The sequence below is a fragment of the Malaclemys terrapin genome, chromosome 7 (assembly GCF_027887155.1).
Source record: "Malaclemys terrapin pileata isolate rMalTer1 chromosome 7, rMalTer1.hap1, whole genome shotgun sequence".
Lineage (NCBI taxonomy): Eukaryota > Metazoa > Chordata > Testudines > Emydidae > Malaclemys > Malaclemys terrapin.
In genome coordinates, this window is record NC_071511.1 from 108,999,276 (window position 1) to 109,023,407 (window position 24,132).

The 24,132-nt window shown below is 40.2% G+C and overlaps 1 protein-coding gene across 1 annotated transcript in view; it reads right to left on the reverse strand.

Annotated features, from left to right (window-relative positions):
• The window catches only part of DMBT1 (deleted in malignant brain tumors 1), a 234,414-nt gene that overhangs the window by 61,667 nt on the left and 148,615 nt on the right, over window positions 1-24,132 (reverse strand). Inside the window, 7 exon segments of the mRNA XM_054035621.1 lie at window positions 171-346; window positions 694-911; window positions 2,331-2,484; window positions 5,040-5,230; window positions 6,119-6,260; window positions 6,820-6,861; window positions 8,931-9,121. Of these exon segments, the coding sequence (XP_053891596.1) occupies window positions 171-346; window positions 694-911; window positions 2,331-2,484; window positions 5,040-5,230; window positions 6,119-6,260; window positions 6,820-6,861; window positions 8,931-9,121 (1,114 nt within the window).

The window sequence follows — 24,132 nt, forward strand, 5'->3', positions numbered from 1 at the left end:
AAACATAGGATGAGCATTTTTAAACAAATATTTCTGTATCTAAATTATGGCCTTTTAAAGTGAATGGTTTGACTGATCATTTTTGTTCAAAACTAATTTAAATTGCTTTGTTCAACTAAAGGTGTGTTCAAATGCAAAAGTGACATATGAATAAAAAGTACATTTCTCACCTGTCTTATTGTACCACATCCATTAAAAGGTATGTTGAATATAACATAGGTTTCCGTGATCTGTTGTGGCCCACAGGATGAGTCATTCAGATAAACATCCCAAGCATTGTAGCCCAATGACTGCAGATAGGTTCTGTTAATGACTGCACGCATATATTGTCCAGAACATGACAGTGCTAAATGATGAGACGGAAGGAAAGGTTCATATTAATTTTAGATATGTATCCAAACATTACTATAATTAAAAATCAACTGGTTCCTGACTTAAAACCTCTGGGCAAGCTCAAAAGCTTGTCTTTCGCCAGCAGAAATTGATCCAATAAAAGATATTACCTTACCCACCTTGTCTCTCGAATATCCTGGAACCAACTTAGCTAGAACTCTGCAAGATATTAAATTTAGCCTGATCCAATGTCAGGCTGATCTAAATGAATGGGAGTTTTTCCATTGACTTCACTGGCTTGATCAGGTCCTTATTGTTACCTTACTAATAGGAACATTGCTATATTTAAGGCAAGCTTACCTGTATCATTGTTCTTTTCTGGAAACGAATCATAGTAAGCACTGAATCCACTTCTTGTATAACTAAAGTCACTTGAAAACAGAACAGTCATTGTATTTGAAGATGATGTAAATGTGTAATTTGAACCATCGCAAATCCTCCCAAGTAAAGGAGATGTATTCAGAGGACCATCATAGACTTCAACAAAGTCATAAGCACAATTATATGAAGCTTCTAGCCTGTGGAGATAAAGTTATTTTGTGTTACTCTAAAGCAGTATCAGAGTTAGAAAATAGTTTAGAAAATAGTTTTCAAAATGAGTTTGGAATGAACTGAATCCTTTAGACTTCAGAGGAACCTAGTACTAAATGAATATATAACAGCGTGAACACTTACGCCTTTGTTGATAAGATAAGCTAACAGCAATATTCGGGCTAGAAAATGATTTGGTGAACTAATGCAAATCTATGGCAAAATTCTCCTCCCAGATCTGCCAGTTAGAGCTCTGTTGCATATTCTGCACAGTTTCTGCACAGAATGATATGCAATGGAGACAAACAGTGAGATCTGGAGAGAAACGTTTGACATAAGTCAAAGGGGTGTGTATATATTCTTTTTTCTTTTAAAAATGTGTTTTTAAATGTGATTGCATTGTTTGTAGAAGGTGTTGGACTGACAGCCACAGAGTCTGAAGACTCACTTACAGAACAGGGACTATAAAGATCAAGCAGTAGACAATCAAGCTTATTCACAAACTATTGCTTTGTTATATATCTCGCATAGATCAAGTTTGGATTCAACCACAAAACCATGTCACCTCGATGCTACAGTAGCTAACATTTATTTATTCTTCCAAAAATACCCATACAACTTGTACGACTATACAATGCTCATAGCATATTAGCCGAGTTAAAGATAGTAAAAACATTGAATCTGTGCTTGGCTAACATTAAAAAAGATTTTTCTAGTTCTGTTTTTAAAGAAAAACACAACTATGCTTCCCACTGCCTATTCAAACCCTTTGATGACTCCAAAAATCTCCCCACTTGCTTTAGCCTGACTTCCTTCACCATCAAGCGGTCATGCCAAAAAAAAAAGGTTCTTCCAGACCAGGAAAGTTGGCTAACATTTCCCATTCAGTGCTGCTCCACAAATGAGACATATGGCTTGACCACAGAGGCCCAGAACTGTCAAGGTACTTAAACAAGTGTTTAATTTTAAGCACCAGAGTAGTCCCATAGACTAGTATGTGCTTAAATGCTTTGCTTGATTGGATCCAGAGAGAGGTAGGCTGCCTCTGCAGCATTTCCAGTGCCAGCTATTGAAGGAGAAAAAGGACCAAACGAGACTCTTGCATGGTAGTAAGTTGGTCAGCTACTAGATTACCAGATCAGACCTTCTACTGTATTTGGTTGATTGGAGACTTTAATAATGAACTAAAATAAAATTCAGAAGAAACATAAGCAATGGATCACCTTTCAAAACTCAAAATCAAATAGTTTAAAGAGGTCAGTAAGATTATAAGGCTCTTCTATGCAAGATCAAAATCTTAAAAAAAAAAAAAAAAAAGCCAAACAAATATGGAAAGTGGAAGTCGTCACTTTATATCAAGTTCTCTGAAGGCTAAACTGCAGTTCAATACCTAATATTTTACTTACTCAAGATGCTTAAAGATGAGTCTGATATAATAATTGTTCTTGACTTCTATTCTCCAGATGCATTTTACATTCACTGGATAGTTTCCAGGAAAGAATGGACTAGAGAATGATCCAGAAGCTGTGGAAAGGTAGCCACCACACGAGCCATTTATTGCTAAGAGGAACAAAAACCAGTATATTTTAGAATTCCTTTTGGTTTTATTTCCAGTGAAGATATTTAATCTGTTTATTCAGAAGAGGCCTCAATACAGCTGCTGGGGAAAGAGAAAGAGGTGGCCATACATGCCTTGGCACAAGTTGCAGAAGCCTAAGGACAGCTTAAACTTCCACCAGCTTGTAATGACCCCTAGGAGCCATTATGTGGGTGAGGATCGCCAGAGCACAGTGTACTCTGGCCTTGCCTCTTCTAGCCTCTCCCATCACACCCTCTACACCAGAGCCAGGAGTGAGTGGAGTAGAGTGGTTTTGTGCTAGCCGGGTGTTACTGGGCCAGGGAAATCCCTAGCTGCCCCCTTCAGGCAGTTTGCTTGAAGCTTGGCCCTGCGCCAGATGCACCCCCCCCCAAATGAGGGGTGGGGTTCTGGACCATACATTAATTCTGCACTCCTCAACATCTGTTTCTGCATGATCACAAGAATACATAAAATAAATCTGATTATGCACAGCACCTCCACATAAATGAAAATGCACTTCGTACAAGCAAGATTGCCCATCAATAGTTTAAATCTCTCAGAGCACATTTCAACTAAGGGTTGCATGCTTATACTCCAAAAAGGTATATACACAAGGTCAATAAGAGGTACATACACAAGAAGGTTCAGGAAAGTTTGCTTTAAAAGAATCTACCTAATCAGGCTCTGCTTCTCTTTACTAAGCTGACACCAAATGTGTTCCTGGCTCCTTCCTCGTGGACCTCTAGTGCCCTCCTTAAACCTTCACATACAGAAATCCACTCTACACTGCTGTCATTTCCTCTACTGGTTTCCCTTACACTTTTATACATCTCTCATAGAGTCCCTTTGTCTCTCAGCTGGGCCCCAGATGATTCCATTTTGCATTTAATGGGCTTGGGCTCACAGCTCAGTTTGAAGCACATCAGCCTGCAGAGCTTGTTATAATTAACACAGTGTAGGCAACCTGGAGCCTAATACAGAGGGAGCGGAATGCCACAGTAGATGTCAAAATGCAAGTAGAGTAGTCATGTAAAGAAAAGGAAGCTCTCATCTAGGAGTCTCCCTAACAGAGCTAAGTGTGTTGGAGAGTTGGGATATGCAACTGGTGGCAGCTCAAAAGATTCTGAGACACAGTTAAAGTTTGGATGCTTAACACAGACTTCAGAAAAAACAACAGTAAAGCCAATATAAGACCAGACTTACAATTTATAGTGGTTGGTGGAGTACTTGGAAGAGCTGTATCCACAAAACAAAAAGAAGCAAAATTAGCAACCATCTTTGTTAAATAAAACTGTAAACTACTCTCTTAGCATAGTTTCTGAGCATGATCTCCAAACCAAAGCCATTTTGAATCCAGATACAAAAAAACACCACCACCCCCTTCCTTGGCCTCTCTCTTTAGTTAATACACACTAATATTTTGGTATAATATAGGCTCTTTCCTTGAGCATGAGTGAAAATGTGAGAATTTCTATTTGTGATTTCAAAAATGAAATAAAATCCCACAAAAACAAACAGATGTGATTCCAGGCCAGATTCTTATCAGATATAAAGGAACCTCACTTTCAGAATGCGAGGTGCATTGAAGTACAACAACATAGCATTTCCTCTCCACCTCTCTCTCATCCAAAAATTTCAATCAGTGCAGCTGTAGAAGATGCTTAAATGTAAAAAGTAAACAGTAAAATTTGATACAAACTTCAGTATTAGCAATAATCTATACAATCCTCACTGAGAAAAATGGACAACAGTCCTAACTTTATGGAAATCAAACTAACAAGATCACACTGGAGGGAAATAGGTTCTGACACAGCTAGAAAGTGGAGCTAGAATTGAATAGGAAAGTAATGGTGTCCCTGTTTAGTGGATTTACTCCTCAACTTTGGGCCTACATATAAGTGACCACAGCCTTTGATAGACATGACACACCTAATGGTTCTAGAGAAATGTAACTGGTTTTCAGAAATGATTTGGAAAACATACAAAATTTAGTGGAGAATGCAATTCTTCCTATAGGTTTTTCTCACCCTCTTATATTCCTGCTGTTGAATTCAATACTTTTCATTCAAATCGTCCAGGATAGATTTGTTTAGCCTTTTTAAAAAGGGTGTGTGTATAAAATACAAACAATTAATATAAAATGAATATATTGCACTTTAATTCAATACAAGATCTCCTAAGTGTCCTTAAACTTCAGGATCTTAACAGACTTGTCTAATAGCAAAGCGAACTGATGCGATAGTGACAGGATGTGGAGAGGATTCTTTCCCTGACTCAGTTTTCTATGCTGACCCTAGCTTTTGAGACAGTTGAGGGATGAACATTGGCAGCTGTCTTAACAAGGATTTTTACTCAAATGTATCCTTTTTATTAGAAAAATCCAAGGACTGTGGTCTCAAATTAACATAAAATGTTAACCACCAATAAAATGCAGACCAAAGATAATGGTTATTAAATAAAAATAATCAAGCTTTAATCACACATATTCCAATTCAAATTAATAGATTAATAGTAAACATGTAAATCTTAGTCTTACCTGGGAACATAGAGTTATAATAAGCAGAAAACCCATATCCTGAGTTATAAGAGTCTCTGTGTAATAGAACTGTCAGTGTGTTTGAAGATGATACATAGCTGAGATTTGACCCATTACAGATTTTCCCAAGTAAGGGGGATGCATACAGGGGTCCATCATAGATTTCAATAAACTCCTGAAAGCAGTTCAAACTGTGGAAGTAAGTTAACAACATATCTTTTATAAACTGAGTAATATAGTCACATTATTTATACCTCCATGTCATTCATTAGTCCTGTCAATGATGCCAGGTGAGGGATTGCATCATTGACAGGACTAATGAATGACATGGAGGTATAAATAATGTGACTATATTATAAAAATCTAGGAATTCTGTCCCCAATCTCCCACATACCACTTTACAAAGGGATTTATTTGATCTAGAAATGTAATTCTTCCACCTCAATCCCACAAAAGGCAGCCTCATGAAAAGTTACTTATTTGCTAAAATGTAGGCACTGGAGCTGCTCTTCCCTTCAATGGATCCGCCGTTCTTCCTGTCCTCTTTGAGGAGGAGGAAGAGGAGCAGCCTATCTGCTCCAACTACTGCACATTGCGTTCAGACCCTAACTGTACTTTGTTCTCCACTGAATCCAATGTTCAGTAACTGAGGACCTTTTGCATTTCTCAGCCAATTAGCTAGTTTTCCAAAATAGCTCACCCAGCTCTACACACAGCCTGCCAATGAACTCCAAGCTCCTCAAGGATGACTATAGTAAGAGACCAAGTCTAAAGAAGGGGCAGAGGGCAGCACTCTAATTTTGCTATCTGGCACTGCCCTTCTCATTGTGAAAGGACTTTTTAGCATGGGAATAAGCTTTTCCAACCCAAACAATCTTTCTGCCTCTAGGAGTGTGAGAATATTCCTCTCTTGACCACAACAAAAAAGACTACCAGCCCGTACCGTCTCCTCTGAGTGCAACAAAGATGGACCCAAGGCAGTTGCTGTCTTGGAAATTTCCAGCAATTCCAAGATACTAGATTTATGAATAAAATAAGTTTCTCGGAAGGCTAGTATGCCGGTAATTCCTCATACTTACCTAACATAAGAGAAGACAAGTGCTATGCGATTGTATTCTATTTGTATTTGCCAGACACACTGTGTGATGAGACCGTTTCCAGGGTAATACGGGCTAGAAAGTGACCCAGATGGATTTGAGAGGAAGCCACCACACTGATCTCCTATTGGAGAACATAAAACGAGAAGATGTAAAACTAAGATGATTTCAATTTTGTTTTAAAGTTCTGAATCTCTTTTCCACAGGTGAGCCCAAAAGAAAACCCAGACCCAAACACCCCATCATCTGCTGAAATCTGTCAGTCAATTTCATTTAACAATTTGTCCGGATTATAATTTGGATCTATGTATTTCTGAACATTGGGACAAAAATCCAGTTCTTCCAGGTTTGTCTGGGCTGGAAACACTGCAAATAAATAAATAAATAAATAAATAAATAAACTCCTTCTCTTTTGGTACTTTGGTATTTCATCTTTGACACTCACACAAACCCAAAAAAGTACAGAGACATAAGCTATTTGTATTCTTGCAGTTTGAGAGACAAAAGAAAGTCAGTTCCCTTTTTGCCCATTTTTCAAAGGATTGAAGAAAGATACCATCGGCCAAATCCTGAGCATTCCGTGCTCCTTTTGAGGGTTTATAATGGCACTGCAGATGCTCAGTGCCTGCCCGGGGCACTCAAGATTTGTCCCTCTATTTAAAAGCCAAGGATATGTGACTTACCATATGTAGTACTGTGTCCCTGTGTTGTATTTCCTGGTGGAGCTGTTCATGTAAAAAGGTTAATATTAATAGTCAAGTAAAACCGTTCCCTTCTATGACAATTCCTGATTGATTTTAGCAAAATGGTGGCTTCAGCTGCAGTGTGTCAGGCACAAAATTACATCGCTTATTAAAAAAGGAAGCCAGATAAAGTGGTTCGATCTATGAACTGTAGTGATCTGTGATCTGATTCTTTTCAGGATTTCCACAAATTCCACTGGAACAAAAGCACAAAGATCTCAACAGTGCCAAGTCCATTTGTGAGGAAACATATTCACAACCAGGTCTTTGGGGATCATCTTGGAGAGCAGTAAACACCACACGTGGTGGTGCTCTATGTGGCACAGGAGTGACTGAAGTGCCCATAGAATGCTCTGGATTCAGCACATCACTTTGGCAATCTTGACAAATGGCACTTCAACAGAGGAGTTATTGGAGCTGTCCTCCAATGGGCAATGGTGGTACCACCCACGGCCCTTCTATAAGGATGAATGCTTCCTACGGCACAATGGGGCCAGACTGGCACAGAAATTAGCATTTAGTACAACTAAATCTGACCCGAGATATAATACCTGGAGAAACTATAAGAATAGGTAGGAAAAGGTAAATATAGCTGGTTTTATTGAATAAAAATACCATTCGATTTTATTCATTTCTACAGAGACAGTGTTCGGTGATCCAAGAGAAATGGCAGGAAGTTGGAAACAATTAATTGATTTAAGATTCACTCTTGCACTCACAGGGAAAAGGAAATATGTTCTGGATTTACAGGTCAGGCACACAAATTCAAAGGGAAATAATGATAGGGAGGAGATAAATCCCTAGGGCAAAATTAAATGATGCTCTAAATTTACAAAAGGAAAAGAGTCTGAACAGAGATATAACCATGAAATCCCAGAAGTGTCAACAGCATGGCATAGTTACAATAGTACATAGTTTTATATCTGTAAAATGAAAAATGTTTTACCTGTTGTCCCCAGTGCAGTAGGTGTAGGAAGCTCTTAAATGTAAAAAGTAAATAATATAATTTGATACAACCTTCAGTATTAGCAATAATCTATACAATCCTTAAGAACTTGTAAGCAAATTTCTGCACTACAGTAGTGTAAAACAAGTATGGCTTTGAAGTCAAGCCAGTGAGGGGAAAAAAAATCAATCCTTCCTGAGAAAAATGGACAACAGTCCTAATTTTATGGAAATCAAACTAACAAGTTCACACTGGAGGGAAATAGGTTCTGACACAGCTAGAAAGTGGAGCTAGAATTGAATAGGAAAGCAATGGTGTTCCCGTTCAGTTGATTTACTCCCCAACTTTGGCCTACATATAAGTCACCACAGTCTTTGATAGGCATGACACTCCTTATTTTTCTATAGAAATGTAACTGGGTCTTCAGAAATGATTCGGAAAACATACAGAATTTAGTGGAGAATGCAATTCTTCCTATAGGTTTTTCTCACCCTCTTATATTCCTGCTGTTGAATTCAATACTTTTCTATCAAATTCTCCAGGACAAATTTGTTTAGCCCTTTTAAAAAGGATGTGTGTATAAAATACAAACAATTAATATAAAATGAATATATTGCAATTTAATTCAAAACAAGATTTCCTAATTGTCCTTAATCTTCAAGATCTTAACAAACTTGCCTAATAGCAAAGCGAACTGATGCGATAGTGACAGGATGTGGAGAGGATTCTTTCCCTGACTCATTTTTCTATGAGTTATTTCCAGCCAATCCTAGGTCATGAGACACACATGGGGGATGACCAATGGTAGCTGTGTTAACAAGGAATTATACCCAAATGTATCCTTTTTATTAGACAATCCAAGGACGGTGGCCCCAAATTAACATAAAATGTTAACCAGCAATAAAATGCAGATCAAAGATAATGGTAATTAGATAGCAACAAAGAGTCCTGTGGCACCTTATAGACTAACAGATGTATTGGAGCATAAGCTTTCGTGGGTGAATACCCACTTCGTCAGACGCAAATAAAAATAATCAAGCTTTAATCACACATATTCCAATTCAAATTAATAGATTAATAGTAAACATGTAAATCTTAGTCTTACCTGGGAACATAGAGTTATAATAAGCAGAAAACCCATATCCTGAGTTATAAGAGTCTCTGTGTAATAGAACTGTCAGTGTGTTTGAAGATGATACATAGCTGAGATTTGACCCATTACAGATTTTCCCAAGTAAGGGGGATGCATACAGGGGTCCATCATAGATTTCAATAAACTCCTGAAAGCAGTTCAAACTGTGGAAGTAAGTTAACAACATATCTTTTATAAACCGGGAAATGTAGACACATTATTTTATACCTCCATGTCATTCATTAGTTCTGTCAATGATGCCAGGTGAGGGATTGCACAGATCCTTGTATTCCAAAAATCTAGGAATTCTGTCCCCAATCTCCCACATATCACTTTACAAAGGGATTTATTTGATCTAGAAATTAATTCTTCCACCTCAATCCCACAAAAGGCAGCCTCATGAAAAGTTACTTATTTGCTAAAATGTAGGCACTGGAGCCGCTCTTCCCTCAATGGATCCGCCGTTCTTCCTGTCTTCTTTGAGGAGGAGGAGCAGCCTATCTGCTCCAACTACTGCACATTGCATTCAGACTCTAACTGTACTTTGTTCTCCACTGAATCCAATATTCAGTAACTGAGGACCTTTTGGAGCCTCTGAATGCATGAAGAGTCTCGCTCATCGCTCAACATTTGACCCCAGAACTGGAGCTGGATGAATAACTGATGTTTAAGTTTTTGACAATTCTGGTTAAACAGAAATATCGGAAAAAAATTGGTTCAACGCTAACTGAAACCATAAATTCTGAATAATTGCAGTAGATCAGAAAAGTCAACAAAAAGTTTGCTTCAGGGCAAACAAAATGTTTAGTTTCTGAGCATTTTAAACTTTCTTTTAAAATACAAGCAGAGGAAATGAAGGGATAGATTTAGAAAAGAGGAACAGGTGATGCCCCCTGCCCCTTTGTACTCAAAGGTTAGCTACATGGTTAGAAAACTCATCTTGAAGGTGGAAGACCTAAGTTCAAATTCCTGCGGCACATCAGGCAGAGGAGGGAACCAAATCTGGGTCTCCCACATCCCAGGTGAATGCCCTAACTACTAGGGTAAAAGTTACCTAGGGCCACCACCACTTCCAACTGTTTTGTGAATGGTACCTAAATCCACTTGTGAACCTAGGCCCAAAAAGGTTTCCCCACCCATAAAAATATTCCTTGAATGTGTGTCAAATTCACAAATAATTTCAGGTAAAAATAAATTAAATTGCATTTCTCAGCCAATAAGCTAGTTTTCCAAAATAGCTCACCCAGCTCTACACACAGCCTGCCAATGGACTCCAAGCTCCTCAAGGATGACTACAGTAAGAGACCAAGTCCAAAGAAGGGGCAGAGGGCAACACTCTAATGTTGCTATTTAGCACTGCCCGTCTCATTGTGAAAGGACTTTTTAGCATGGGAATAAGCTTTTCCAACCCAAACAATCTTTCTGCCTCTAGGAGTGTGAGAATATTCCTCTCTTGACCACAACAAAAAAGGCTACCAGCCCATACCGTCTCCTCTGAGTGCAACAAAGATGGACCGAAGGCAGTTGCTGTCTTGGAAATTTCCAGCAATTCCAAGATACTAGATACATGAATAAAATAAGTGTTCTCGGAAGGCTAGGATGCTGGTAATTCCTCATACTTACCTAACATAAGAGAAGACAAGTGCTATGCGATTGTATTCTATTTGTATTTGCCAGACACACTGTGTGATGAGACCATTTCCAGGGTAATACGGGCTAGAAAGCGACCCAGATGGATTTGAGAGGAAGCCACCACACTGATCTCCTATTGGAGAACATAAAACGAGAAGATGTAAAACTAAGATGATTTCAATTTTGTTTTAAAATTCTGAATCTCTTTTCCACAGGTGGGCCCAAAAGAAAACCCCAGAGCCGAACACCCCACCATCTGTTGAATTCTGTCAGTCAATTTCATTTAACAATTTGTCCGGATTACAATTTGGATCTATGTATTTCTGAACATTGGGACAAAAATCCAGTTCTTCCAGGATTCTCTGGGCTGGAAACACTGCAAATAAATAAATAAAATCCTTCTCTTTTGGTACTTTGGTATTCCATCCTTGACACTCACAGAAACTCAAAAAAAGTACAGAGACATAAGTTATTTGTATTCCTGGTCTTATATTAACTGAACTTTTTTTTTTTTAACCTCAGAGTTCCATTTGCAGTTTGAGAGACAAAAGAGTCAGTTCCCTTTTTGCCCATTTTGCAAAGGATTGAAGAAAGATACCATCGGCCAAATCCTGAGCACTCCCTGCTCCTTTTGAAGGTTTATAATGGCACTGCAGAAGCTCAGTGCCTGCCCGGGGCACTCAAGATTTGTCCCTCTATTTAAAAGCCAAGGATATGTGACTTACCATATGTAGTATGTTCTCCCAGTGATGTATTTCCTGGTGGAGCTGTTCATGTAAAAAGGTTAATATTAATAGTCAAGTAAAACTGTTCCCTTCTATGACAATTCCTGATTGATTTTAGCAAAATGGTAGCTTTAGCTGCAGTGTGTCAGGCACATAATTACATCACTTACTAAAAAAGGAAGCAAGATAAAGATAAAGTGGCCAGACTGGCACAGAAATTAGCATTTAGTACAACTAAATCTGACTCGAGATGTAATATTTGCAGAAACTATATGAATAGGTAGGAAAAGTTAAATATAGCAGGTTTTATTGAGTAAGAATACCATTCGATTTTATTCATTTCTATAGAGACAGTTTCGGTGATCCAACAGAAATGGCAGGAAGTTGGAAACCATTAATTGATTTAAGATTCACTCTTGCACTCACAGGGAAAAGGAAATAGGGTCTGGATTTAAGGGCTATAGCCTCCTTTTTAGGTACACAAATTCAAAGGGGAGGAGATAAATCCCTAGGGCAAAATTAAATGATGCCCTAAATTTACGAAAGAAAAAGAGTCTGAACAGAGATATAACCATGAAATCCCAGAAGCGTCAATAGCATGGCATAGTTACAATAGTACATATTTGTAAAATGAAAAATGTTTTACCTGTGGTCCCCAGTGAAGGAGTCATAGAAAGCTCTTAAATATAAAAAGTAAACAGTAAAATTTGATACAATCTTCAGTATTAGCAATAATCTATACAATCCTTAAGAACCTTTTAAGAAATTTGTGCACTTCAATAGTGTACAAACAAGTATGGCTTTGAAGTCAAGCCAGTGAGGGAAAAAATCAATCCTTCCTGAGAAAAATGGACAACAGTCCCAACTTTATGGAAATCAAACTAACAAGTTCACACTGGAGGGAAATAGGTTCTGACACAGCTAGAAAGTGGAGCTAGAATTGAATAGGAAAGCAATGGTGTCCCCGTTCAGTTGATTTACTCCCCAACTTTGGACCAGCATATAAGTCACCATAGAATTTGATAGGAATGACATCCCTTATTTTTCTATAGAAATGTAACTGGGTCTTCAGAAATTATTCGAAAAACATACAGAATTTAGTAGAGAATGCAATTCTTCCTATAGGTTTTTCTCACCCTCTTATACTCCTGCTGTTGAATTCAATACTTTTCTATCAAATTCTCCAGGATAGATTTGTTTAGCCTTTTTAAAAAGGATGTGTGTATAAAATAAAAACAATTAATATAAAATGCATAGCTTGCAATCTAATTCAATACAAGATTTCCTGTGTGTCCTTAATCTTCAAGATCTTAATAGACTTGTCTAATAGCAAAGCCAACAGATGCGATAGTGACAGGATTTGGAGAGGATTCTTTTGCCGACCCTAGATTTTGAGACACAGTTGGGAGATGAACATTGGCAGCTGTCTTAAGAAGGATTTTTACCAAAACTGTATCCTTTTTATTAGACAGATCCAAGGACTGTGATCCCAAATAGTACTATGCGATAATATTCTATTTGTATTTCCCAGACACACTGTGTGATGAGACCGTTTCCAGGGTAATATGGGCTAGAAAGTGACCCAGATGGATTTGAGAGGAAGCCACCACACTGATCTCCTGTTGGAGAACCTAATACTGCAAATAAATATCATCTGTCTGACGGGATTAGTTGCACCCTCAGCAAGTTCACAAGTGACATTAAGCTGTGGGGAGAAGTAGATATGCTGGAGGGTAGGGATAGGGTCCAGAATGACCTAGACAAATTAGAGGATTGGGCCAAAAGAAATCTGATGAGGTTCAACAAGGACAATTGCAGAGTCCTTCACTTAGGAAGGAAGAATCCCATGCACCGCTACAAGTTGGGGATCGACTGGCTAAGCAGCAGTTCTGCAGAAAAGGACCTGGGGATTACAGTGGATGAGAAGCTGGATATGAGTCAGCAGTGGGTCCTTGTTGCCAAGAAGGCTAACAGCATATTGGGCTGCATTAGTAGGAGCATTGCCAGCAGATCGAGGGAAGTGATTATTCCCCTCTATTCGGCACTGGTGAGACCACACCTGGAATATTGCATCCAGTTTTGGTCCCCCACTACAGAAGGGATGTGGACAAATTGGAGAGAGTCCAGCGGAGGGCAATGAAAATGACTGGGGGGCTGGGGCACATGACTTATGAGGAGAGGCTGAGGGAACTGGAGTTATTTAGTCTGCAGAAGAGAAGAGTGAGGGGGGATTTGATAGCAGCCTTCAGCTACCTGAAGGGGGTGCAAAGAAGATGGAGCAAGGCTGTTCTCAGTGGTGGCAGATGACAGAACAAGAAGCAATGGTCTCAAGTTGCAGTGGAGGAGGTCTAGGTTGGATATTAGGAAACACAATTTCACTAGGAGGGTGGTGAAGCACTGGAATGGGTTACCTAGGGAGGTCGTGGAATCTCCATCCTTAATGGTTTTTAAGGCCTGGCTTGACAATGCCTTGGCTGGGATGATTTAGTTGATGTTGGTCCTGCTCTGAGCAGGGGATTGGATTAGATGACCTTCTGAGGTCTCTTCCAACCCTAATCTTCTATGATTCTATGATTCTCTTTTGGTACTTCGGTATTTCATCTTTGACACTCACCGAAACCCCAAAAAAGTACAGAGACATAATCCATTTGTGTTCCTGGTCTTACATTAACTGAACTTTTTTTTGTACCTCAGAGTTTCATTTGCAGTTTGAGAGACAAAAGAGAGACAGTTCCCTGTTATTCTGAGCTGGCTTGCCCATTTTTCAAAGTATTGACGAAAGATAATGTTGGCCAAATCCTGAGCATTCCCTGCTCCTTTTCAGGGTTTATGGTGGGCACTGCAGAAGCTCAGTTGCTGTCCAGGGCACCCAAGATTTGTCCCTCTTTTAAAAAACCAAGGATATGTGATTTATCATATGGCGTATGTTCTACCCATGTTGTATTTCCTGGTGGAGCTGTTCATGTAAAAAGGTTAATATTAATAGTCCAGTAAAATTTTTCCCTTCTATAATAATTTCCTGATTGATTTTAGCAAAATGGTGGCTTCAGCTGCAGAGTGTCAGGCACCAAACTACATCACTTATTAAAAAAAAGGAAGCAAGATAAAGTGGTTCGATCTAAGATCTGCAGTGATCTGTGATCTGATTCTTTTCAGGATTTGCACAAATTCCACTGGAACAAAAGCACAAAGATCTCAGCTGCGCCAAGTCCATCTGTGAAGAAACACATACACAACCAGGCCTTTGGGGATCATCTTGTTGAGCAGTAAACACCACATGTGGTGGTGCTCTATGTGGCATAGGAGTGACTGAAGTGCTCATAGAATGCTCTGGATTCAGCACATCACTTTGGCAATCTTGACAAATGGCACTTCAACAGAGGAGTTATTGGAGCTGTCCTCCAATGAGCAATGGTCGTACCATCCACGGCCCTTCTATAAGGATGAATGCTTCCTACAGTACAATGGGGCCAGACTGGCACAGAAATTAGCCATTAGTACAACTAAATCTCACCACAAGGTTTTTCTCAGTATTGTACCAAATTGATACCTTGTCAGGCAGCTGCCATCACCCTATGTGAACAGCAGTCTCAACTGCAGGCCCTGTAAGCTGTTATTGTCTTTACATCCTGAGAATGATGACCACAGCTGCTTCTGTGTGCTGGTGAATTACCCTTTCCTTGCTGGAACAGAGCCGAAAGAGGCACCACAAGGCTCCTGCACAGAGATAAATTCTGGGAGCAGGGGAATACTGGCTAATCAGAACACCTCTCTCCCAGCTGGTCAATGGATGCCAGAGACTTTCAGTGGGGAGGAGCTACCTAGTGTTGTTTGGCCAGTGTCTCCCTCCCTTGCTACCAGGATTGTCCCCCTTTTACCATCAGCCCCATCAATTTCCCCCCTTCATTGATGCCAGAGAGTGGCATATGGCAGTTACATGTATTCTGTGGTCGGAGAGTTATACCCCTATGCAAGAACCTGCCCACACAGTTTTGGTTCCCTGTCAGACCCCAAACTAGAAAGGACCTCACTCTTTTTGACAATTGCTATATTAAATAAAATCTATCCAAGATATTTTTAAACAAATAAAATCTCAAAAATATAGAATAGATCCAGTTGCTTTGATAAACACAGAGCGAGAGACAGACAGAAGAGTGTGTCAGAATATGCTGCACATAAAGAGGGCCATATTACAACTGTTATATATATACATATAAACCTAAGTTTCGGTTCATACGCAGTCCACACACAAAAGACCATAAGTGTAGCTATGTCCCAGGTGCCTTAAGCCATTCTGGTGATTCAAAGCTTGCTGGTAAATCTGGCCCACAGTATTTTAAATAAAGTAACATTAAACTTTATTCATTACAATAATGTAGTATTATGGAAACATGAAGCCAAATAAAAAATTAATAGAGATATCCTATCTCCTAGAACTGGAAGGGACTTTGAAAGGTCATTGAGTCCAGCCCCCTGCCTTCACTATCAGGCAGATAGACTTGCCCCAGATCCCTAAGTGGCCCCCTCATGGATTGAATTCACAACCCTGGGTTTAGCAGGTCAATGCTCAAACCACTGAGCTATCCCTCCCCCCATAATAATATCTTACAAGTTTATTATAGATAGTGTTGGGAGAAAGTACTAGAACAGTAATATACATATCTAAGGAGATTATGTGTACATAGACATAAATGATTAATACATGTGTTAAAGGAAAATGTTAGTGAGGTATGTACATTTACATGAAAATTTAAGTAGTGTTAAAAACATTACTCGTTTTCTAAAAGTTTACAGCAGATGTTCATGTGCCACAGCAACATAAATACATTATCTTTCTGTAGGAAACCAAACAGAAGTAAAGTCAGTAGAGAAAATTAACATCCTCTAATAAGAAAAAGTAAAAGAAAAATCAAATAATGGGAACTTCTCATGGGGAAGGAGGTAGCTCGGTCTGGAAGGTATTAGATTAAAAGGTTGAATACCATTTTCTATGCAAGATAGAGGCAAAATGGAACATTGTAAATCCTTATAGATATAATGGATAGATGAATAGGTTAACTAGATTGGAAGGGTATCTCAGATAGATTTAATGCTGTAAATTAGATCAAACAAGAAACCGAATCTATTAATGTTTTACTTGATTTTTACTCAGACCTTACTCTGGAATTGATGTCAAAACTTCCACTGAATATATAAATGAGTAAGGAAGGAAATCATGATTTGGCCTAATCAGAATAAATAGATAAGCACGTAAAAGTTCAATTTCATGACGTGATAACTCTAATCACTTCTGAATAGATGTGCGCAAAAAGCTTAAATCAATCAGCCTCTTGACTTGTATCAGTGTTACACCTCTCTCATTTACCTCAAAGATTTGGAACATGTTTTCATTTAGCAATTCAAATGGACAATGTAGCCATTAGGACTTTTAGCTGAAGCTGGGCAAATTTAAGCAACCCATTATTTGGTAAAAGCCCTCAGTGTAGTAAGTGGGTTACACCCTTTCTTCCTCAAGCTGCTGTTCACTTCAGAAAATTGGTTAGATCATTTTGTTGGGAAATTCACAGCACCTACAGTATATGTGTAATGTAACAATGTAGCAACATGCAGCATATTAGATACTGTCAATCTGTTACCAAGGAAAGCAATACAGTATAAAATGGAAATTGATACAAGTTGTATGGTAGTTAGTATCAAAAACAAGTAGTTGTGATATTAAAGATCAGACACAGAAGACTATAAAATGCAGGACAGTAAGCAACATCTGTTGTACATATTTAGTTTTTAGCATGATTTATGTCAAATTCTCTATCATATTTTGGAGGTGAGAGAGGAGTTCTAGTTTAAGGTAGACAGTAGTAAAGTAAGGTCTCTTTCATTACCACTGCATGACTGTAATGGCCAGAAAGGGTGGAAACGTCTCCTTTATTCTGCATTCACCTCTCCCCTTTCCCTGCCTTCTCTACCCTCAACTTTGACTAAGGGGATTTACACAACAGTTACACTAGCAATGAATACCACCATTGTACAAATTACACTTCCGTTTCACCGAAATCATTAACCACCTTTACACAACAAATGAACTGGGTCCAAAACATTTAAGTAACATCTGAGACACGAGGTGGGTGAGATAATCTCTTTTATTGGACCAACTTCTGTTGGCGAGAGAGAAGTTTTTGAGCCACCCAGGGCTCTTTTTCAGTTAGTCCAATAAAAGATATTACCTCACTCACCTTGTCTCTGTAATATCCTGGGGCTGACACAATTACCACTACACATAATGTAACATTCGTTCATAAAGCACATTGAAAAAGAAAGCATTATACAAGCACTAATCAACAACCATGGCATTAGTTGCCGAGACCAAAAACACAGGATCTGATTCTCCTCACAAGGACACCAATGTTAATCAGAAATAATTGCTTTGAAGTTAATGTAGTGACAATGGTGTGAAGTTAGAATCAGGCCCATAGTTTTACTGAACTAAAGAGTTCCAGGAATTTAGGTGACAGTTTTTCTCAGCAGTATAGGCTGCCAACTTTTCTACCTGAATAGCTCTCTGAAAACTTGTCTTCATCCTTTTATAGGTAAGGGGGAAAAAGTGGGAGAAATCAAAACATTTTAGACACAATACCTGCATATGAAAGCAACAGCCAAATGAAGGTCACAGAGTCATACATTTTGACTGGGTTTAGAGGTGCAGGAAAAGCAATGAACTTCAAGATACACGTTGCTTGAAAATATATAGAGGCAACTCTTGAAATCTGATCTTTCCTCTATCAAATTAGTTAAAAGAAAGTGTTACATGGGTCACCTTTAAAAAAAGCTTTTGCTGCCAAGCTGTTCCGGTAAACCATGATAACAATATAGGTGCACTCAACGCTGCTTTGATTTCTTATCATTTACTCCAGCAAAAGCTAGCTTTAAGAAATTCCACATCATTTTTATGCTGCTCTCTTTTTTTAAAAAATGTTTAGGGGCAGGTAGATTCTGGAGTAGAAGTGTAGGTTGAAGGACTATGTCACCAGCCTGAAGAAAAATATTCAGCTACTCTCAGATCAGTTCATAACCTTTGCCTCAGGACTCTGGTGGTTGTCCAACACCCACCCACACAAAAGGAAACGAAGTAATTGTCCTATTCCCAACACAAATTGTGGGGGCTCTACCCTAGCAGCTCAGGGGTCAGGGCCTCTTGCAGTCCTCTGTTGCTGTTATAGGAAAATATTTTTGCAGTCCAGGCTAGATGACCACAATGGTTCCTTATGGCCTTGGAATCTATATCTCCCAAGCTAGTAATATCAGACCATCACCTGACACTGCTCAGCTGGGTTGGATGATTCCCAGCACATGCCTGTGGGCTAAAACCCATGTTGCTGATACAGACTAACACAGCTATCACTCTGAAACCTTAATAAGGTTCTTTAAATGCAATCTTGTTTAATTTAATATCAGCTTTTATCTTTCTCTCAAAACTATTCCCACAATTTTATTTTGATTAAATATACATTTATAATATCCATCACTCCAGTGTCCTGATCATATTTTAGTACTTCTGCTCACCAAACCCAAGCCTTGATATACACTTGAATAGTCTGCTTCTTAAAGATTTAAGTAGCTACCATTTGCAGAACTCTGCTGATAAATACAAACTAACTTAATAGTGGATTCGCTTAACTGAATCTGACACACAGTCCTGTTATGCTGTTTCCATGTATTTTTAATAAGGAAATATTACACAATCCATCCATAATTCCAAGGAAAACTAAACACTGGATGTAAGTGTAGCCCCTCTCCTGAACTGATTCTTGCTATCACCTGTATTTAGAGTGGCTTCTCCTATCCCCTTGCATGGGCTGGGTCCTGGGTTCTTATCCGGCAGCAGAAGCCTCCACCCAAAGTGATTCTCCAGTGTGTCATATACATAAAGGTGCTGTCCCTTGAGAAAGTGAATAATATTAGTTGGTAAGGATTGTAAAGCCCAATACATAGGGTACCATAAACTTCACAGAACTAACCCCAGCAAAGGAACATCACACCAAAACCAACAGTATAACCAAAGAAGACTTTATTGGGAACAAGAAAATAAAATCTAGGGAACAAAAGTCTTAATAGTTAACCTTGATAAATAAACCATTTCCTCACATCCCAGCACTAACAACTTCTCCAAACCACTCCCTCCCTGCACCTCCCCAAGGCAGATGGTAGGCTGAGGTTGAGTGTCCAGAGATAGTGTTTCAGTGCTGTGGTATTGGCCTGCTTAAACTAAAAGTTCTCTTAATCCATCTTCACCCTGGGTGGGGGAAGGTTACTTGCCTGACGCCCTGCTTCCTGGGTCTGAAATATTCCCATGGGGGTCTCAGCTGGCTCTTGAGAGCCAGCACTGGGTCAGAGCTCTGCAAGAATCCCCTTCAGTGGTGAGAGGAGTGGGAGTTTTGCAGCAACTCAGGAACTCTGAGCTGTGCTGTGTCCCTCCCAGATTCCAAACCAAACAAACCCCTGTGTCAGGCTGTCCCCTCACAGGGGGTTGTGTGGCCTGGGTTTGTCACTGAGCCAGTAGATGACTCATCCAAATCACTCCAGGAAGAAGCCTCCCCGTTGGCTTCAGTAGGAATTACTAGTCCATTCTGACCCCACTCCTGGCTCCAAGCACACTGGGAGATGTGGTCAGAGGACTTAGGCCTGGTCTACACTGGGGGGGGGGAGAGGGGAGGGCGATCTAAGTTACGCAACTTCAGCTACATGAATAACGTAGCTGAAGTCGATGTACTTAGATCGACTTACCGTGGTGTCTTCACCACAGTGAGTCAACTGCTGCTGCTCCCCCTTCGACTCTGCCTACGCCTCTCACGGTGCTGGAGTACAGGAGTCGACGGGAGAGCACTTGGGGATCCATTTATCGCGTCTAGACTAGACGTGATAAATTGATCCCCGCTGGATCGATTGCTGCGTGCCAATCCGGCCGGTAGCGAAGACATACCCTTAGGTGACCATTATAGCTGTAGTCCTTTCAGGGCTCGCTGAATTTCAGTCTAGAGGTCCAGGAGGCAGGAAACTCAAAGTGGGGGTATAAGAGGGTTCCCTACTCACACTGGGGTGCCTCCTTGTGGTTCCTTTCAAGTATAGCTCCCCCCACCAGATGATGCCACCTTCTGTTCTCTCTCTTGCTCTGCAGCATCTCACACTCCAGGATTGGCAGCCCTCTTCATGGTTTGGTCCTCCAGACAGTCATTATATGTTTCTCCACCCCCCCCCCCCCCAGGATATTGTTCCCAGGAGTCCCCTAAGTCAAAGCTATACTACTTCCCCCAATCACTGATAGGGGAACCCAGGCCCACCCTCTACTCCAACGTCCAATTCAGGGACCCCCTAATCAACAGCCACAGTCTGCTTTATTCCAAACATTACTGCTATTTCCCTGAGCCTCTTCCTACTCTGTATCACTCAGATTTCTGTTCCATTACCCTTCTAGGTAAACCCTTCCTTCAGAGCCTGAATCACAGGGCTTTGCCTCTTCCCTTAGGTTTTCTTTTCTTCTCTAATACCTAGAGAGTGAATGAGTAGAGGCTTCCTCACTACAAGACTTTCCAATCTCAATTTACTAGTTTTGTACCAGCCCAGTCTACACCTGCTCAGCTGAGCTTCATCTTCCATTAGACCTTGTCTATCCATTTTAATTGTCCCACAAGTGCAGCCTACTAGATTAACTAGCCCCTTCCTACCTCCCTTAATCCCTTCAGGTGAGGTGTGGAGTGAACACCCCAGGGAGGGGGTGGGGAGGGGGAAATTACATAGGTACTGTAGGTTTAGTTGCAAAATTAGAGTTTAAACATACAGCAGAGACTGCTAAAAATCACAAACAGAATGCTTATGGAAAAAATCCATGGTAAAATTGTTTTCATTGGACTCCAGTGCCTCACATTACCAATAACGGTTGCTCAAGAAATTTGGCTGTGCTAGGCAACACTTCAGTGTGATACCAACCCACCCCACTCAAATTCGGCCTGGTCGCCCTTCCATCGTCACAGAGGGGTGGCCAGGCCAAATCTGAGTAAGTGTTGTTGAAACCTGGTACGTGGGCTCACAGTGTTGCTTGGGTTTGGTCCAGCCCCTCCCCAAGTTAAAACCTGCTGCTCTAGTTAGCTTCCTAGAAAGCTGTCAACAAGGCAGCTCCCTAGCTTGTCTATAGCTAAAGCAGCCTTGGATTTCCAAAGGCTTTTCACACTCAAAACTCCTATTGCCTTAAATGGGAGTTGCACATGTGGATAACTGCCCGCCGAGACATTTGCTAGATTATCCAGAGGGTACTGGGGACAGATGGATAGGTTTTTGTCCCCCGTGAACAAATTACTCCAGAGCATGACAAACAACCTTTAAAAATGATCTTCCCTACATTCTTTACTTCTTTCTGTTGCATAGTTCTCATTAGTATATTATTTAGGTTTGGGGAAGATTAGAGTAAAACACTGACATCTGTACAGGAGAGACAGACCATTCTTTGACCATTGTTTTGACTGTCATTATTGATTGAGAGCTGAGACTGTAAACATTTTGGGACAGGAAATGTCTTTTGGTTTTGTGTTTGTACAATATCTAGAACAATTAGGCCCTAGCCCAGGACTAGGGCTCCAAGATTCATAGATTCATAGATTATAGGACTGGAAGGGACCTCGAGAGGTCATCGAGTCCAGTCCCCTGCCCGCATGGCAGGACCAAATACTGTCTAGACCATCCCTGATAGACATTTATCTAACCTACTCTTAAATATCTCCAGAGACGGAGATTCCACAACCTCCCTAGGCAATTTGTTCCAGTGTTTAACCACCCTGACAGTTAGGAACTTTTTCCTAATGTCCAACCTAGACCTTCCTTGCTGCAGTTTAAACCCATTGTTTCTGGTTCTATCCTTAGAGGCTAAGGTGAACAAGTTCTCTCCCTCCTCCTTATGACACCCTATTAGATACCTGAAAACTGCTATCATGTCCCCTCTCAGTCTTCTCTTTTCCAAACTAAACAAACCCAGTTCTTTCAGCCTTCCTTCATAGGTCATGTTCTCAAGACCTTTAATCATTCTTGTTGCTCTTCTTTGGACCCTTTCCAATTTCTCCACATCTTTTTTAAAATGCGGCGCCCAGAACTGGACACAATACTCCAGCTGAGGCCTAACCAGAGCAGAGTAGAGCGGAAGAAGGACTTCTCGTGTCTTGCTCACAACACACCTGTTAATGCATCCCAGAATCATGTTTGCTTTTTTTGCAACAGCATCACACTGTTGACTCATATTTAGCTTGTGGTCCACTATAACCCCTAGATCCCTTTCTGCCGTACTCCTTCCTAGACAGTCTTTTCCCATTCTGTATGTGTGAAATTGATTTTTCCTTCCTAAGTGGAGCACTTTGCATTTGTCTTTGTTAAACTTCATCCTGTTTACCTCAGCCCATTTCTCCAATTTGTCCAGATCATTTTGAATTATGACCCTGTCCTCCAAAGTAGTTGCAATCCCTCCCAGTTTGGTATCATCCGCAAACTTAATAAGCGTACTTTCTATGCCAATATCTAAGTCGTTGATGAAGATATTGAACAGAGCCGGTCCCAAAACAGACCCCTGCGGAACCCCACTCGTTACGCCTTTCCAGCAGGATTGGGAACCATTAATAACAACTCTCTGAGTACGGTTATCCAGCCAGTTATGCACCCACCTTATAGTAGCCCCATCTAATTTGTATTTGCCTAGTTTATCGATAAGAATATCATGCGAGACCGTATCAAATGCCTTACTAAAGTCTAGGTATACCACATCCACCGCTTCACCCTTATCCACAAGGCTCGTTATCCTATCAAAGAAAGCTATCAGATTGGTTTGACATGATTTGTTCTTCACAAATCCATGCTGGCTGTTCCCTATCACCTTACCACCTTCCAAGTGTTTGCAGATGATTTCCTTAATTACTTGCTCCATTATCTTCCCTGGCACAGAAGTTAAACTAACTGGTCTGTAGTTACCTGGGTTGTTTTTATTTCCCTTTTTATAGATGGGCACTATATTTGCCCTTTTCCAGTCTTCTGGAATCTCTCCTGTCTCCCATGACTTTCCAAAGATAATAGCTAGAGGCTCAGATACCTCCTCTATTAGCTCCTTGAGTATTCTAGGATGCATTTCATCAGGCCCGGGTGACTTGCAGGCATCTAACTTTTCTAAGTGATTTTTAACTTGTTCTTTTTTTATTTTATCCGCTAAACCTACCCCCTTCCCATTAGCATTCACTATGTTAGGCATTCCTTCAGACTTCTCGGTGAAGACCGAAACAAAGAAGTCATTAAGCATCTCTGCCATTTCCAAGTTTCCTGTTACTGTTTCTCCCTCTTCACTAAGCAGTGGGCCTACCCTGTCTTTGGTCTTCCTCTTGCTTCTAATGTATTGATAAAAAGTCTTCTTGTTTCCTTTTATTCCCGTAGCTAGTTTGAGCTCATTTTGTGCCTTTGCCTTTCTAATCTTGCCCCTGCATTCCTGTGTTGTTTGCCTATATTCATCCTTTGTAATCTGTCCTAGTTTCCATTTTTTATATGACTCCTTTTTATTTTTTAGATCGTGCAAGATCTCGTGGTTAAGCCAAGGTGGTCTTTTGCCACATTTTCTATCTTTCCTAACCAGCGGAATAGCTTGCTTTTGGGCCCTTAATAGCGTCCCTTTGAAAAACTGCCAACTCTCCTCAGTTGTTTTTCCCCTCAGTCTTGATTCCCATGGGACCTTACCCATCAGCTCTCTGAGCTTCCCAAAATCTGCCTTCCTGAAATCCATTGTCTCTATTTTGCTGTTCTCC